General features: G+C 40.3%; 1 protein-coding gene across 10 annotated transcripts; it reads right to left on the bottom strand.

Annotated features, from left to right (window-relative positions):
- Window positions 1-803: 803 nt before the first annotated feature.
- On the bottom strand, window positions 804-13,875 carry LOC136416184 (G protein-activated inward rectifier potassium channel 3-like). 10 transcript variants are annotated; one of them, XM_066401498.1, is made up of 12 exons: window positions 13,633-13,872; window positions 9,283-9,590; window positions 9,047-9,209; window positions 4,323-4,437; window positions 4,032-4,181; window positions 3,815-3,977; window positions 3,003-3,138; window positions 2,826-2,946; window positions 2,598-2,739; window positions 2,317-2,544; window positions 1,873-1,905; window positions 804-1,520 (listed from the first exon to the last, which is right to left on the bottom strand). In XM_066401498.1, exons 2-12 carry the CDS (start codon window positions 9,419-9,421, stop codon window positions 1,060-1,062), a joined length of 1,851 nt encoding a protein of 616 aa, XP_066257595.1. In that variant the 5' UTR covers window positions 9,422-9,590; window positions 13,633-13,872; the 3' UTR covers window positions 804-1,059. The 10 variants fall into 10 exon arrangements, with proteins under 10 accessions (XP_066257595.1, XP_066257676.1, XP_066257376.1 ...); XM_066401579.1 differs by having other exon boundaries at window positions 2,832-2,946; window positions 13,633-13,871; XM_066401279.1 differs by having other exon boundaries at window positions 3,815-4,181; window positions 13,633-13,875.
- Between the last annotated feature and the right edge of the window lie 538 nt (window positions 13,876-14,413).

Raw genomic sequence — 14,413 nt, 5'->3', positions numbered from 1 at the left:
CCATACACAATGTAAAAACACATTTTTGTCGCCATTATACCTATTATAAGTTGTATGATAATTTTTTTAAAACAGTTGTTTGTGTGAATAGATATGAACTCTTCGAATTAATCTTTAACTAACGCCAATTGCAATCGGCCACCGGGAATAATTCAATTCATTGTCTCAGAAGCTCCCTTCCCAGCATTTTGTGAGCATTTTTTCATCAGTTGCGTAGCACCTCTCTAGACGTGTGAACAATTTTTTGAAAATGAATTAGCTCAGGTTGAAAATTTCCTTAAATATCTGCAGTGTCTCAGTTGTAAAATTTCTGAGTACCGTCCTGGCTTTAAGGTAACCATAAGCTATAAATGTTCAGTGCTCTTTTGAAGCAATTAAGCATTGACACGTGGGAAATCAGTAGCGTAACGTGTCTCAGATTGGCAAAAACATTTTTAAAAATTAGGCATTGATTAAATTTTGTGCAAGATTTACGGTTCCTCGGTCCTAAAATCCGTTCGCTGTACGAACGTGTCTGATTCTTGATAAAAAGTGACAAATCATACTCCGCCCATAACTTTTATGTCGATCTGGTAATGTGTATTAAGTCATATTAATTCAAGGTAAGAAATTAAAGACAGGGACAGTAAGGCGCAGTAAACATGGGACACTCAGCTAACTTAAAAAATGACGATAAATCGCTTCAAGCTCGCCATGACAAATGAACAAACTCGTTGTCCAACTTTGGAACTCGTGGACCAACGAATTTCTGCGAACTTCAACGCTCAAAGTTAGATCTCAGATTTTTGTGAAAAAAAACCATGTACTCTTCCTTTTCCTTCAATTCATGTATAATAAATAACATTACAGTGAAAAATAAATACTCGCGGCTTATTTATCAACAATCACTTTTGCTCCACAAACCGTCACACTCTCCATCAATGCACAATAAAACCTATTATATTACAGCCACAGCTAAAACGCTTTTCGTCTAACATTACTAAAATAACGACAACAAAAATACCCATTATTTTCTCATTTGGTAAAAATAATACTATTACATCTACAGATCTAAGTACCTCAAACGACCTCAATCTGAAGCTTCCCCTCATCGCCCAGGAGGGCGACGCCTTCGTCAGGTTCCGAAATGGTAACATTGATACTAGGCACCGGCACCTTCATCTCCAAATAACTGCTATGGCAGCTCTCTGCCTCGTCTTCGTGAATGTTGGGCATCGTTTTCATGTCAAGATGGCTGTCGATGCGGCTAAAATGGCCGCTGTCACTCTTGATCCCATCCGCCATATTGATGACGCAATCCTTTTTCACGCCATTTTTGCCGGCAAATTTCATGTTAGGATGGCTTTCGATACGGGAGAATTCCGCCTTGTTGGAAAAATACTTCATGTCCTGATGACTATCCACGCGCTGGGGGATCTTCATTTCGATGTGTCCGTCATCGATGAACATCGAGTCCAGGCTAGACAGGCTGTCACTGGATTGGGTGCGCAAAGAGGGGAAGAGGCTGGATCGAACGTGATCTGGAAAGCAAAAGATAGATTCAAGTGACGGGAGGATAGGGAAGGCACATGGAGAGAGGCCGAGTCAAGATCGTTAAAAACGGACGTCATAACAAGCCTCCGTTTAAAAGCCATCTAGAATTGTGATGTCATGGGAACACCTCTGGCCTAGTCTACCTCTGTCACTTCTAGTCCTTCCCATCATTTTTTAATCGTCATAGCTATGTAATCAAAACTACCTACACTCTGTCTGTTTTTTTAAGCGAAAGCTGCATGAATTAGCCTAAAGATTAATAAGCCCTAAACGCTGTTCTATTAGGTGTTAAGCTAAGTTTAAAGCCACAACAAATGTTCTCATGAATTTCTCTCTTACCGGCCGTTTTAACTGTTAGTAATTTGGAATTTTCTGAAAACATATGATCAGTTCATTGTAGGACGCAACATAAGAACGGAATCAAGAAAATCATCAGCGATTTTAGGCCCACAAAAATGACAATAATTTGGAAACCTCTTGGGTAGGCAACACTTCATACATGTCAAAGGAACGACAATGTCGAAGGAAAAACAATGACGAACAACATTATGATTAAGGTTGTCATGACGGCATTTGGCGAAATTATTTTCACCACGCTTCAATCTTATTTCTCCTCTAACAAAATTCTTTCCACCGTGGGTTTCAGTTTACCGTCTGCTGATTTTATGACGTATTCACTCTCTAATGGTACCTGCCCAGTGACTAATCCCTTTTCTCGTTATTTATTGTCGAAAAACAAGCAATTTGGGTCTAAAACCGCTGAGAAATAAGCACCTTCCTCACCTGATCCATCGGCACTGAACATAGCTCTATGTTCGTCCAACTCCCTGGCACTGCAAAGCGGAGTGTCCACCGCTATAGTGTTGTTAAAGACGGCATAATCCACTTCGTACTCTCCTGAATCCTTCCTGAACGAGATTAGAGACTCGAATCTGTGCCCCCACAAGATTTCCGAGGGCAAATAGCTGGATCTAGCTTGAGTGGTCATTCCCGTAGATTCTATTACTCCCTCTGCAAGATTTTTGTTGATTTGTTAAGTTGATTAACGAGACATTACTTAATACCTAATATGACAACGATCTCGAACCGCTCTCTCAGCAAATCTGTGGCTGACATGTTATGTAAAGGAGACTTACTGTCGATTTTATGGACAATAGTCGTGGGCCAAATGAAGAAGATTTTGTCCTCATCTCCATCCCCTCCAACCTAATAAATGAGGTACAGAGCGAATTCATTTAAAGCGCATGACTGCATGATGTGCCAGATACGGGGATGTGAAAAAGTTCAGTTACCTTTACCTTCAATTCAGTCTGGAAAAAGGGCAAGTGCTCCCCCTCTTTGGTAACTTTGTGCTTGATGAGCTGCGCCCGCACGTGGGCTTCAATGATGTGGCTCTTCCGCATATCGCCCACTCTGGTGAATCACAAAGGTTGCATTCTTTACGCGTGACTAATTGTAGAGTAACCTACCTGAACATGAGACAAGGTACACCGTCTCTATGACTAATCACAGCGTTTCTTGAAAATAGCAAAGTTTGCGTTCGCTTTTTCGGACGGGAGAGTTTGGCGAACACCACGCCCACCATGAAGGCTTGAATCATTACACCTAAAAAAAAAAAAATGGCATTCGATCATTTGCTTATGGAAATTCTACCAATAATAGATAAACCCACATTGCGCCTTTAGTAACAAACAAATCTAAGGCCGAATAGAAAAAATGCTTCATCACTATGACGTCTTTCGGTTCTATAAATGTGAGTTCCTAAATTTGTTAAGCCGCTGTTGAGGACGCAAAGTGACCTTTAAGGGAGTGAAAGAAGGGAAATTAAATATCAAACTGAGAAAAAGTTAAATTAATGTGTTTTTTTAGCACCGATTCAGTATGTAACTATTTCTGGGAATTCATCCGGAAAAACTTTTGACCTTTACGAATTAAACATTGAACTTGAGCACGAAGCAAATTGAAGCCTCCGGAAGCAGTAAAATGTCCCTTTGAGGGAGTTTTATTGCCTCAAGGTTTAAAACTCATAAATTCAAATTACCGTTTTGGTGTTCACGGTAGGCAACACTCTATACATTCCTACGTAAAATTAACCTCCAGAGCAAAAGTATTTCATCTCATTTGTTGCCATTCAATCAAAAGAGACGGAAATACGCCACAAACAAAAATAATCTCGAGTCATTTCAGCTGTCATGACGAAGTTGGACGACACTATCCCGCTACAGCTGTTACCGAAATTCCGCCCGACGAAACTATTTCCACCGCGGGTGTAATTCCTTACCGACAATAGCTTGAATACACAAAATAAAGATGGCCTCCGGGCACTCTTCAGTGGTGGCTCGTGTCCCGAAACCGATCGTATGTTGCGTCTCCACGCTGAAGAGGAACGCGGTCATGAAACTATGAACGCCAATGAGACAGGGAGTCGCGGGGGCTGTGCCATTCTGCAAGAAAACTCCTCTTAGAAACCAAGAGGAGGAACCCCCTTCAGCACTCACCAGAGTCTGCTCGTCTATGGTCAGGTCCCCGTGGGTGAAAACGATGAGCCACCATATGAGGCCGAAGAGCAACCATGACAGGAGGAAGTTCATGGCGAATACTAGAAGGGTCCATCTCCACTGAGCGTCCACTAAGGTCGTAAATATGTCCTGAAATTTGACAATTTCATGACATACATCACATCTAGAGCGATAGATGAATTGACGAGTGACAGATTGCTTCGGACAACTGTCGCATGGACGGAAAGAGGTTTCCTCTTTTCTTAGGGGCATCGCCGCATAGTTTCTCACCTGCAGATACTTCCGCCTCCGTTTGGCAACATTGCCCTGCACTACATTACAGTCGCCATGCTTGAACACTACTCTTTTGCGGATCCTGCGCGCGTTGAACCTGCTTTGTCTGTATCTGAAATGGATTTTTCAACGATCAGACTTTGAAGCGAAAGCTGGCTAACGATTATTATCATTTAAATTCACCGCTATTTGGTCTTGCAACAGAATGGCGTTTCTTTTGCGGCTTTTACCGCGAACTTTCATCAAATCACTTATTGGCGAACGCGTGTTTAATCTTTTGTTGAGAAAAATTGAATTAATGACTGTGTAAATACATAATAATTGCAGTTAATCATGGAATTATTTTTAAATAGCCGGTTATCGGGGATAAATCCTTGGCGTCGACGGAATAAATCGCAATAAAACTAATTTACTAAGAATAATCATCGACCAATTTTCCACATAAACTCACTGAAACTCCGCGAATTTCCTCTCATCGTTCAGTTTCATCAGCTTCTGACGGTCGCAATAGGAGCAGTTGCACTTCGAAGGCGGATTTTGCGTTATAACACTGTACCTCATTGTTAACAAAAATAAATACACGAAATTGATGCAAAAGCACTTCCTGATAATGATTTACACCATATTTCATTATAGAACTGGGATTTTTGCGAGCTTGTTTTGACGACGTTAAGCAACAAATGATCAATTCGTGACTAAAACCTCTCTATGTGGGGATATATTTTAATTGTTTATTTGATAATGAGATGTTAATGTAAATTATTTAAGTGTGTGTCTCCCGGATTCACATAATGCGGACTAAAAACAATTGATTTCAAAACAGTTAAACAATTGACGTAAAATACGTCACCGAGCAGGAAGAAACCTCCCGGAAAAACGTTTACGTAGACGGACCTGGAATCTGTCAGTTCACGGCAGGTTTCCATAGTAACGGTTCCGCGGCCATATTGTTTCGTCATGTAAAACAAGAGTTGAGGGAAGCCCAGCCTAGTGAAATGTTCAAGGTTAAAGAAGTTCTGCGGCTTTCTATAATTCTCATGTGGTTTTCGGTCTAGTCACTATTTGCCCAGAAATTTCCCAATTTAACAATAAAATAATCGTTTGTTTAGTGAAATGTTCCCGAAATTACAGTAAGTAGAGCGGCTGTCATTCATTTACAAAAATGGCTATCACCAATGCCACTGACGTAAGTAGATAAATGCGCGCTCCAATTCGAATTTCCCACTAAAAATTGGACAAAACATGCTAAAATAACCTGCATACATATAATAAATAACTCGTGGACATAAATATGTGTCTACACGCGCATGTTACCCGCCAGTGAGAATACTCGGTTAATGAGAAATCAGTATCGCTCATATAAGCTTTAAGCTTGAAAATCAGTGGTGAATAAGCACACTTTGTAACTTGAACAAATAAACTCCTATGCCGATGATGCCTACGCTGAAGTCTGCGGAAAGTTTCAGCATATCTTTCAATTCACCAAAATCAGGAATTGAGAAAAACACTAAGCAATTGGCTGAAACGTAAAATAACACTTATTCACCCATTCGGTCTCAGGGGAGCAGGATGCTAGCTCAAAGGGAGATTGGTTCGCAAAAAGAGTGGATAGGAGAGTGAGGAAGAAACACTCAGAAATTGAGAATGAAATAGAGAGAAATGCAATAGTAAGGAATTCTGAGAAGCAGAAAACTTGACAGGGGGAGGAAGCCGGTGACAAAAGGTGAGGGTGGGGGGAAAGAGGGAGAGAGAGGTTCAAGACTTTGAAAATGTGTTGGTGCAGAAAATTGTCAATTTTCTTTCATTTTCAAGACGCAGCTAAGTTTCTTCGCTCATCTAAGGATATGTCGATTTCGTTAAACAAAGTACGCGTTAACTGCCGACACCTGGATCGTTCTCTCATGTTTTGAGCTTGACCGTTTCGGCTAATACTTCTAGCAGTCTATAATTTTTTATCGTGAAATTGTGGCGCAAAGTCAACGCCTTTACGGTTAGACCCGAAAGCCGGCTAAAGTGCGTTTTTTAATCATGTAAATTTCCTTTAAAACCATGAACTACGCTTCCATCCCTGAAACGTTACAATTCGCAAACAAATGCGGTTTTGTGTATCGTCTAAACACAGAAATATTTTGGTGTTTTTGCTGAAGGTGGCCGTGGAACGCCATAATAATAGAAAAAATGCAATCGTTCGTGCACTCGTGAATGTTCGTTTGCCGTCGTGTCAAAGGTCTCCGGGCGGCACTAAAAATGACAGTGACGTAGTTGAGAAATTAAGTTTTATGATGATGTTAATTGAACCTATATCAAAAACCGTTGGAGATACGATTTTTTTGCAAATCATCTTTTTGATGTGGAAAAATGCAGAGTATCAGAATTCGTCAAAATATGGAAATTCTCGACACTGATAAAAAAGAAACAAATGTTTTTAATGAGTTGTCCTACCCAAAAAGGCCTATTTAACCTGCACGCAGAAAGTTAGAGCGTGAGAACTTAGAATGAAAAGACATATGGGAATAACAGATATGAAAAGGATGAATCAAAGAGAGGTGGAGGAAGGGTAGGAGGGATGGCGAGAGCGAGAGAGAGGGGAGGTGAAAGAAGAGATAGATACTTTTTCTGGTAAATAATATCTTTGGGAGAAAGACGTAGAAGAAGAAAGAAATTAAATTTAAGACAAAAAAGAGATAAAATGAAATAATCGGTGAAAGAAACTGTGTAATGTAATTGACGACAAGTTGAGCTGCTTGCTAAACTCCTGCAGTCTTAATTGGTAAACGTACCTCGACCAAGTATGGGCCCAGGCTTCCTCCCCAGAATACGTGGCTTTACTAGCCAAAATTGACACTTGAGACAAGCATTTCTTGAGTCCAGCATTCATCGACTCCACAGTTAACATGGTCAATTTTTCAGTTTACATGCCAGCACGCACATCACTTTATTAGGTCAGTCCCTGTCTGATGCAGTAGTAGTTATAGTTTTTGTTAATCCTGGTAAATTCCATTAATATCCCAATACCCAGCATATAAATGCGGATTTCAGCGCAAAGATAACGATGGAACAAACAATTAGGGTTGTTATCAGGATGTGACAGCCTTGAGTCGGATTAAGCAGCTTAAGAGTCTTCTCAGTAGCAGTCGGTAGTCGATACAAAAAGTTATTAATAGGTCTCGCTGCGAAATCCGAAAAATCATAGATAACACGGCATTCGTGCAAACACGAAATTGGTCTCGCTAGACTATCAGTGGGGCCGCATTACTGAGCAAAAGCACAGATTTGATAGCTACAGTTCCACAACCGTTGAGGGAGAGTGCTGCGACGCGTTCCAGCATCGTAAAAATCCTCCAAAAATCCCGCACGACACACTGTTAGATGTGAGACATTCAGCGAAACCATCACACGACTAATATAAAATGTCGTAGTGTCTGGACTATGTAGTAAAGTAGATTCCAAAAAGAATTTTTGGCCAAGTTCCGTATGCTATTTTAGAGATAAGACGTGTTTACGTCTAGGTCACATCATGGGTTTTCCATTAGCCGGGCAATTCGGGCTGTTCGGGGTCACTGCATGATGGGGTCCCATAAGGGCGTTATCCATTTCGGCATCGAAGTTGGTTATTTTCGTTCGTCCTCAACAATTGACTTACAGGTCTGCGGTCAAAATCGCCTCGTTCTTAATGCAAAATTGCGCAGTCATCAAATTTGCATTTCAACTAATAATAACAGTTATTACCGAGTACCATCGCTAATCACGGAAATGGGATTTTAATTGTAGTCAAGCGCAATGGTGCCCTAGGCAAGATACGGTTTGTGTCGCAAAACGTGAATTCACTAGTGCTCAGGTACAAATGGCCACCAGCAGTTACCAAAGACTGATCACTGTACACCCGCAAAAGCCAGCGAAAACCTTTGATAAGTTTCTGAGATAAAAACAAGTCTGCGCAGTTGCGTTGCTGGACGGTGATTTATGTACTTAGCACCTAACGCACTTGACCATGTTACACATAATGAAGGAACTGAGATTCTAAAAAACCACCTGGACAACCTTGTCATCAAGATTATTCCGGTGCGCACTTGACCTGAAACTGAAACCGCCGTACTCTCCATTATCCTCAGAACGAAAAAAAGCTAATTAGCGATTATCCTACAGATGATGAAGGATTTCTGAGAATTTCTTCAATCAATAATCACTAGCCGAAATGCAATAATGAAAGCTGTGATTACCAATTTATTGTATAATAAACTAGGTTGGGCGTAGCGGAGCCGTTAATAATCGCTTTTTAATCGCGTGGCGGCTCAAAACTGGCATCAAAACTTGTTGTTTGTTGATAGAAATTGAAGGAAAAATATCATAAAGTTGCGTCAAACCGGGTGCATTTTATACTTCGGCAATTAAAAACTCGTTTAAGCACTCGAAAATCGCTTAAAAATAATTAATAAATCTTTGTGCCCCGTGCCAAGCTCTCCCGAACTAATTGGCTTCAAAATAAACCTCAAAGCTAATTTTAGTTTTGTAAACAAATACTCCTGATATATTAGGAAGTTGGAGCAGACGTGGCAACATCGCTAAGCTGTTAAGAGAGGCGCCAGTAACAGCAGTTTGTGCAGGGCCTTATGACAGCAGCCGCCTTGGTTGTTGTTAGTTGCGTGTGTAGTTGTAGTTGCGAATAAATGACAAACGCGACGTTGCCAGTAACGGCAGTTTTACTCATAGAAATTATTTACCTATTCCAAACGTGATTGGGCAAATCCTTAGAGCCATTCCCTATGGACATCCGAAATTTATTAAAAGACCCCACCAGACTATTATAGGACCGTCTCCTGTCTAACTTACTAGGAGCATTGATTTGGTGAGTCGGTAAAACCAGAGTGGGAGCTGACCGATTTCCTGTCAAATATATGTATATATATATATATATATATAAAATTACTCTCAACCCCCTCATAAGGCCTTAACTCACCTAGCAACCTCTGCCTCTGACAGCCATTTCGAACTTGCCCAGGAGTTTCGTGTTCAATTTTCACATCGTCCATCAGCTTCTGATGACCCAATATTTCTTGATTGCGGTCCTGCATCATATTGCCGCTGCTATTGGTCATATTCCAGGTCCTTATAGTATAAAGCTTATTGATCTACTATAGTATATTCTTCATAAAGATCACAGGTGAGGGATAAGCGCTTGTTGCTTGGTTGAAATATCACAGATTTGCTTCTTGGTCTTGGCGGTAGAGGTGGATTTAGGAACTTTTGAGTATTTGGATGAGGTGTCTGAAAACAAAAGTAAATAGTTCCGTGAAAGTTGAATGTGGGTTGGTGAGATTTATTGGTGCTGAAAGGAATGTTCTCACGTTCTGTTCTAGCCGCGCCGCAACATGTTATTATTAGCCTGATATATTAAACGGAAGACCTAGTTTTTTAATGGCCATCAAAAATAACGCACAAAATAACCTTAAATTGTACATACGCAAATCAATCCGTGACAAACAACCGTTATCGAAATCACATGTCTGCAAACAGCGGAGGAAAACCTGAGGGGAGCTCGAAGTTCAGTTGCTGAAATTGTTTGAAAGCCGATGAACATGACTATAGAAAGGTGTATTAAGTAATTGCTCCTGGTTCTGATAAGTTGATAATTTGTACTAATATACAGGATATTCAATGGGGAAAAATTGGGCTTTCGTGACTTAAAGAGAAAAAAGTTTTGAAATTTAAACCAAACATCTCTGGTGTATATCGCCGCCCTAAACGCCTACAATTTATCACACCTAAGCATACACACACACACCATATTTTCCCATGCATGGCAATGACCGTCGTCACAATTCATTGAATAATGCAACAACTATTAATTCAGCAATAAATAATAATTTAATTGCAAATTTATTGAAATCCACTTTTACTTTGTTCTTATAAAAGCTATTACCACACGTTCGTAGACCGGCTTCCGCAATTTCGATTGAATATACATGCAACATTTCCAGAAAAAATCGGCATATTTTACAAAGAATTAAAAAGCAACGTGGCAACCCTGCTCGGAGCTGGGAACAACGAGGGTGACGTCAGTGGCAGATTTTGCGTTGCAGTACTTTATGGGGGCGGCCATTTTGGTTTAGAACAACTGCCAAACGCCAAGTTGCCGTTTTCTGGTTGGGTTTATTTGCGGTCCGAGAAAGTCGCCCGCTTTTTTCTATTAAATGTGTTGATATGCGGAGGTAAACACACTGCTTTCTTCTTTTGCTGTTTAGAATTCGCAAGTCAAACAAATATGACAGTTATTATTATTATTATTAAGACAATTGGTGCCAGTAGCGGGGCGCCATTTTGGCGCGCAACCCACTTGAAAATACGACCATTATTTCGTTAAGAGCAATTTCCGAATTAGTATTAATTTGATTATCTTTGAATTGTTGATATTCGGGTTTGTGTAGGTCACTAACACTCGCATTTATTGTCGTCGCTTTTGGCAAGATAAATTCGTTTTGGTGTTTAGGCGTTCTTGGTAATCCCAGGCCGAAGTACATAGATATGTGTGCTACACATAGAAACCTTTTTAAATATTTGCATTAATATTATTTGCATAAGCACAATTTTGCGTAGAAAAGCGCCACAAATTCCCGAAGGCCGCGTCGACTTTCGGTTGGCTTATTTTTCTTGGAAAAAGTTACGACACTGGATGGTTTTTTTTTCAAAGCATTTAACTAAGTAAATATTCGCCATTATTCCCATAAGATTTGGCTAGCCAATATGTATATAAATATTAATTGCGGCGAGTTGATGGGAGCCAAACGTTAGGCCTGAGGGAAAGTTTTCAGTCGATGAAAGTGCCGAAATTTAGTAACAATTAAATCAGCAATTCGGTAAACAGGATGCTAGTTTGCGGGGAATTGAAGGCTTTAAAGGATCTAATCTGTCCGCATGGAATGCAATTCATCAAGGTGGAGGTTTAGGTAGGAAAATACGTAAGCAGCACGCACGTTTCAATAAACAGACATTGTACATTAAACAAATAGAGAATCGAAAATAATCCCTCCACTCTGAGTTTTCGCGCAAATCCCTTAGAAATCTCAGGCAAAAAAATCTAACTTGATTGATTTGAACATAAAGATTGGGCTGACTTAAGTACTTAGCAGTGTTATGCCTTATCAAGTTACGTAGGTTACCGAAGGTCGTTGCCGCGAATAAAAATGCCACACACAACATACATTTCTACCGTCGATGACTAACCCACCGGGATTTGTCTTTGAACAAATTTAGTTTAACATTCTGCATGGTAATTTATTGATGCGCCAAGAAACGGCCATGACGAATATCCGATTCCTTTGAATAGTAAACCAAAAATCGCAATAATCAGCTTTTCAAGAAGTCTTCATAATTGCCGGAATTCCCCTTTATACGTCTTCATGCCAGGCGTTTTGTTCTCTCGATCTTCATTAATCACCTTGCAGATCTTTTTCCTTAATAATAATGTTACGATTTTTCCCACTGCTAACATAAATCAGTTTCAGCGGCATGTTGCGATTTTTGGAGTCGATCAACGTAAATATTTGATTTATAAGAGTTAGTTAAGACCACTCGAATTATGAGGTATTTTCCTGTCGGATATTGTTTGAACGGCCATTATTTTCAGTGCTGTAGCTTTGAAATATACACCTGCACGTTACCCAGTTTTGTGGCGGTGTAAACAACCAGGAGTAAGTTTAATTTTATCAATAGAAAATCCAATAAAATTATTCGTGGATGAAACTATGCAGTTCATCAACATCTCCGGAGATCATAATTATTTACTTAATGTTGGGACAATCTGAGGGACGTGGCAACGGTGCTTGAAGCCCGATGGTGGTGTCAGCTACGTATCTCGCAAAGGAGTCTTATGGCGCAGCCATCTTGGGTGACAACAAATGCCTATCGCTGCGTTGCCATTTGACCGCTTAAGCTTATGTATTATAGTATCATAGGTGCGCCACAACTGCAAAGTCATTTCACAGTAAATTCCAAATTTCTTCAATTTAATTTTTTTTACATTTTCGTAATGTGCGATTCGGTAAGAGTTCAAGAAAGAACTTTGCGGTTTACACAATTTGGTAACAGCGCTTGTATCATCAATGCAAGTATGGGACTCAATGGAGCGTCCCCCGGCAGCCATATTTGATATTCGCGACGATAATTCTACATTTTTTTGCCGAGTTGCGTCGTCTAAAACTTCTATAGTTTCAGAGATGTAGTCGATAGCATTTGCTTAGATGGAATTGCGTTTCCTGCAAAAATGCATTTCCTCTACAGGGTGTACAGGAAACGCGAAGTTGATAACCTTTCAATGCAAAACGATTGTAAGACGAAAAAGTCGTAACAACGTTGTGTTCAAGCCAGATGGTGATGTCAACGGCGCTTCCCTGGATGCAGTCATGCGGAGGCCATCTTGATTGACAACAAATGCCGGCCGCCACGTGGGAATTTTACCATTCTGGTTATGTAATGGCGACAAGTGGAAACTAAGTAAAAAATATATGAATTCGTGACCCTTTAAGGGACGTTTTCAGTCACATTCCCAGCTGAAACTGACAACAGACGTGCGAGAAACGGCCCTGGATGAATTTATTGAGAGAATAAAGATATGGAAAAGCCGGAAGCTACGTAGAAAGACCCTGAAGAATTGGGTTAAAGTCAGCTAGAAGCAGATCAATTCAATTTGATGCAGGTGCAGACAGCTCTGCACTTGAATGAAACATGAAGATGCGTAATGTTTTCTTCGCTGTAGTTTCCCAGCAACTAAAATCGATTCATGGGGGAATCAATCGAGAGGTAAATAACATTGAAATGAAGCTTTCTTGTGGCAAATTCTCTGACTCGATAATATTGATGAAATCCGGAAATCAAGAACGCCCGTCCAGATGCGTAAATCTAATTGTTTAGCTTAGCGGCACTTCATCACACAATACTTTAAGTTACCAACCGACACGTTCTAAAAACAATCAACCATGAAGTGCCTCAAACGAGAACAAAGTACAATAAAAACTATCTAAATTTAACACAAACTCAACAAATGTTAAAGTCGATGACACCGCGCTGCGGCAGCAACAGCAGGGCCTCAAGGCAGAATGGAAAATCCATTGAAATCCAACTGGAAGTTTTGAATCTGACATGGCAGTGGCTTTTAGGTGTTAATTGTAGAAGCAAAAGGACATTTAGCTATAAATAACACCTATGTGACCCTGATGGTTACGTACACATCGCAGGTAAAAACTGTTATACAAGTTAACAATGATTAGCAAACCAAATGCAAATATCAGAGGATGCAGGCACCGACACTTACCGAATCAAAAACAATTTTTAATCCAAAAAGTGAAGAAATTACTAAGTATCGTAAAGGGAAGAACACTGCTATAAGATATGGAGGAACCGCAGCCCTCAAGTCTCCTTGTACTGGTTGCAACCACTTTTTAACACTCTTATTAAAAAACACATTTTGAATGTTGGGTGAAATCGAAGACGAACGAGCAACGTGTGATTCAAACTGTCGACCAACGGTGACCGTACTGCTCTGCTCGGTGGTACGCGAGTACTAATTCCGAAACGTGGTCGACATGTTAAAACGTTTCTACTGTGGTGAATGGTGATAACCGTCGGCCTGATAGTACTGTCTGCGAATTTTGGTAGGGTAGGGGGAGATGTTGCAACCTTGCTTCGAGTACTTTCAGAATCATATTGGTTGACGAAGTACCATCAGAGATTTTTGCGAACTCTCTCTGCCTTCCCCGATACGTTGATTTCAAGTCCGGTTTTTTTTTGCAGGATTTCGTCACTACTGGTAATAGATTTTTGGGGGAATGAGATGCGAGACGCCAGAAGTACCAGTCGTCAAGGATTAAGACATCGGTTTGAATGCTGAGGAAAAATACGAGCATTAGAAGGCAAACAAAAATGGGTGCGCTCTGATTTCCTAATATGCAAAAACAATATTTATCCTCATAAAATCAACCTCGTGATTGGCGTGATGATGATGCCTACAATGAGACCTAGGTATACTTATCTAGAGTAATTGTTATGGGCTTTCACGTGCAGCTTTACTCATTAAACAATGTGTGTTTGCACAA

This window comes from Euwallacea similis, chromosome 1, assembly GCF_039881205.1.
Source record: "Euwallacea similis isolate ESF13 chromosome 1, ESF131.1, whole genome shotgun sequence".
NCBI lineage: Eukaryota > Metazoa > Arthropoda > Insecta > Coleoptera > Curculionidae > Euwallacea > Euwallacea similis.
This window is presented reverse-complemented; position numbering and strand designations above follow the sequence as displayed.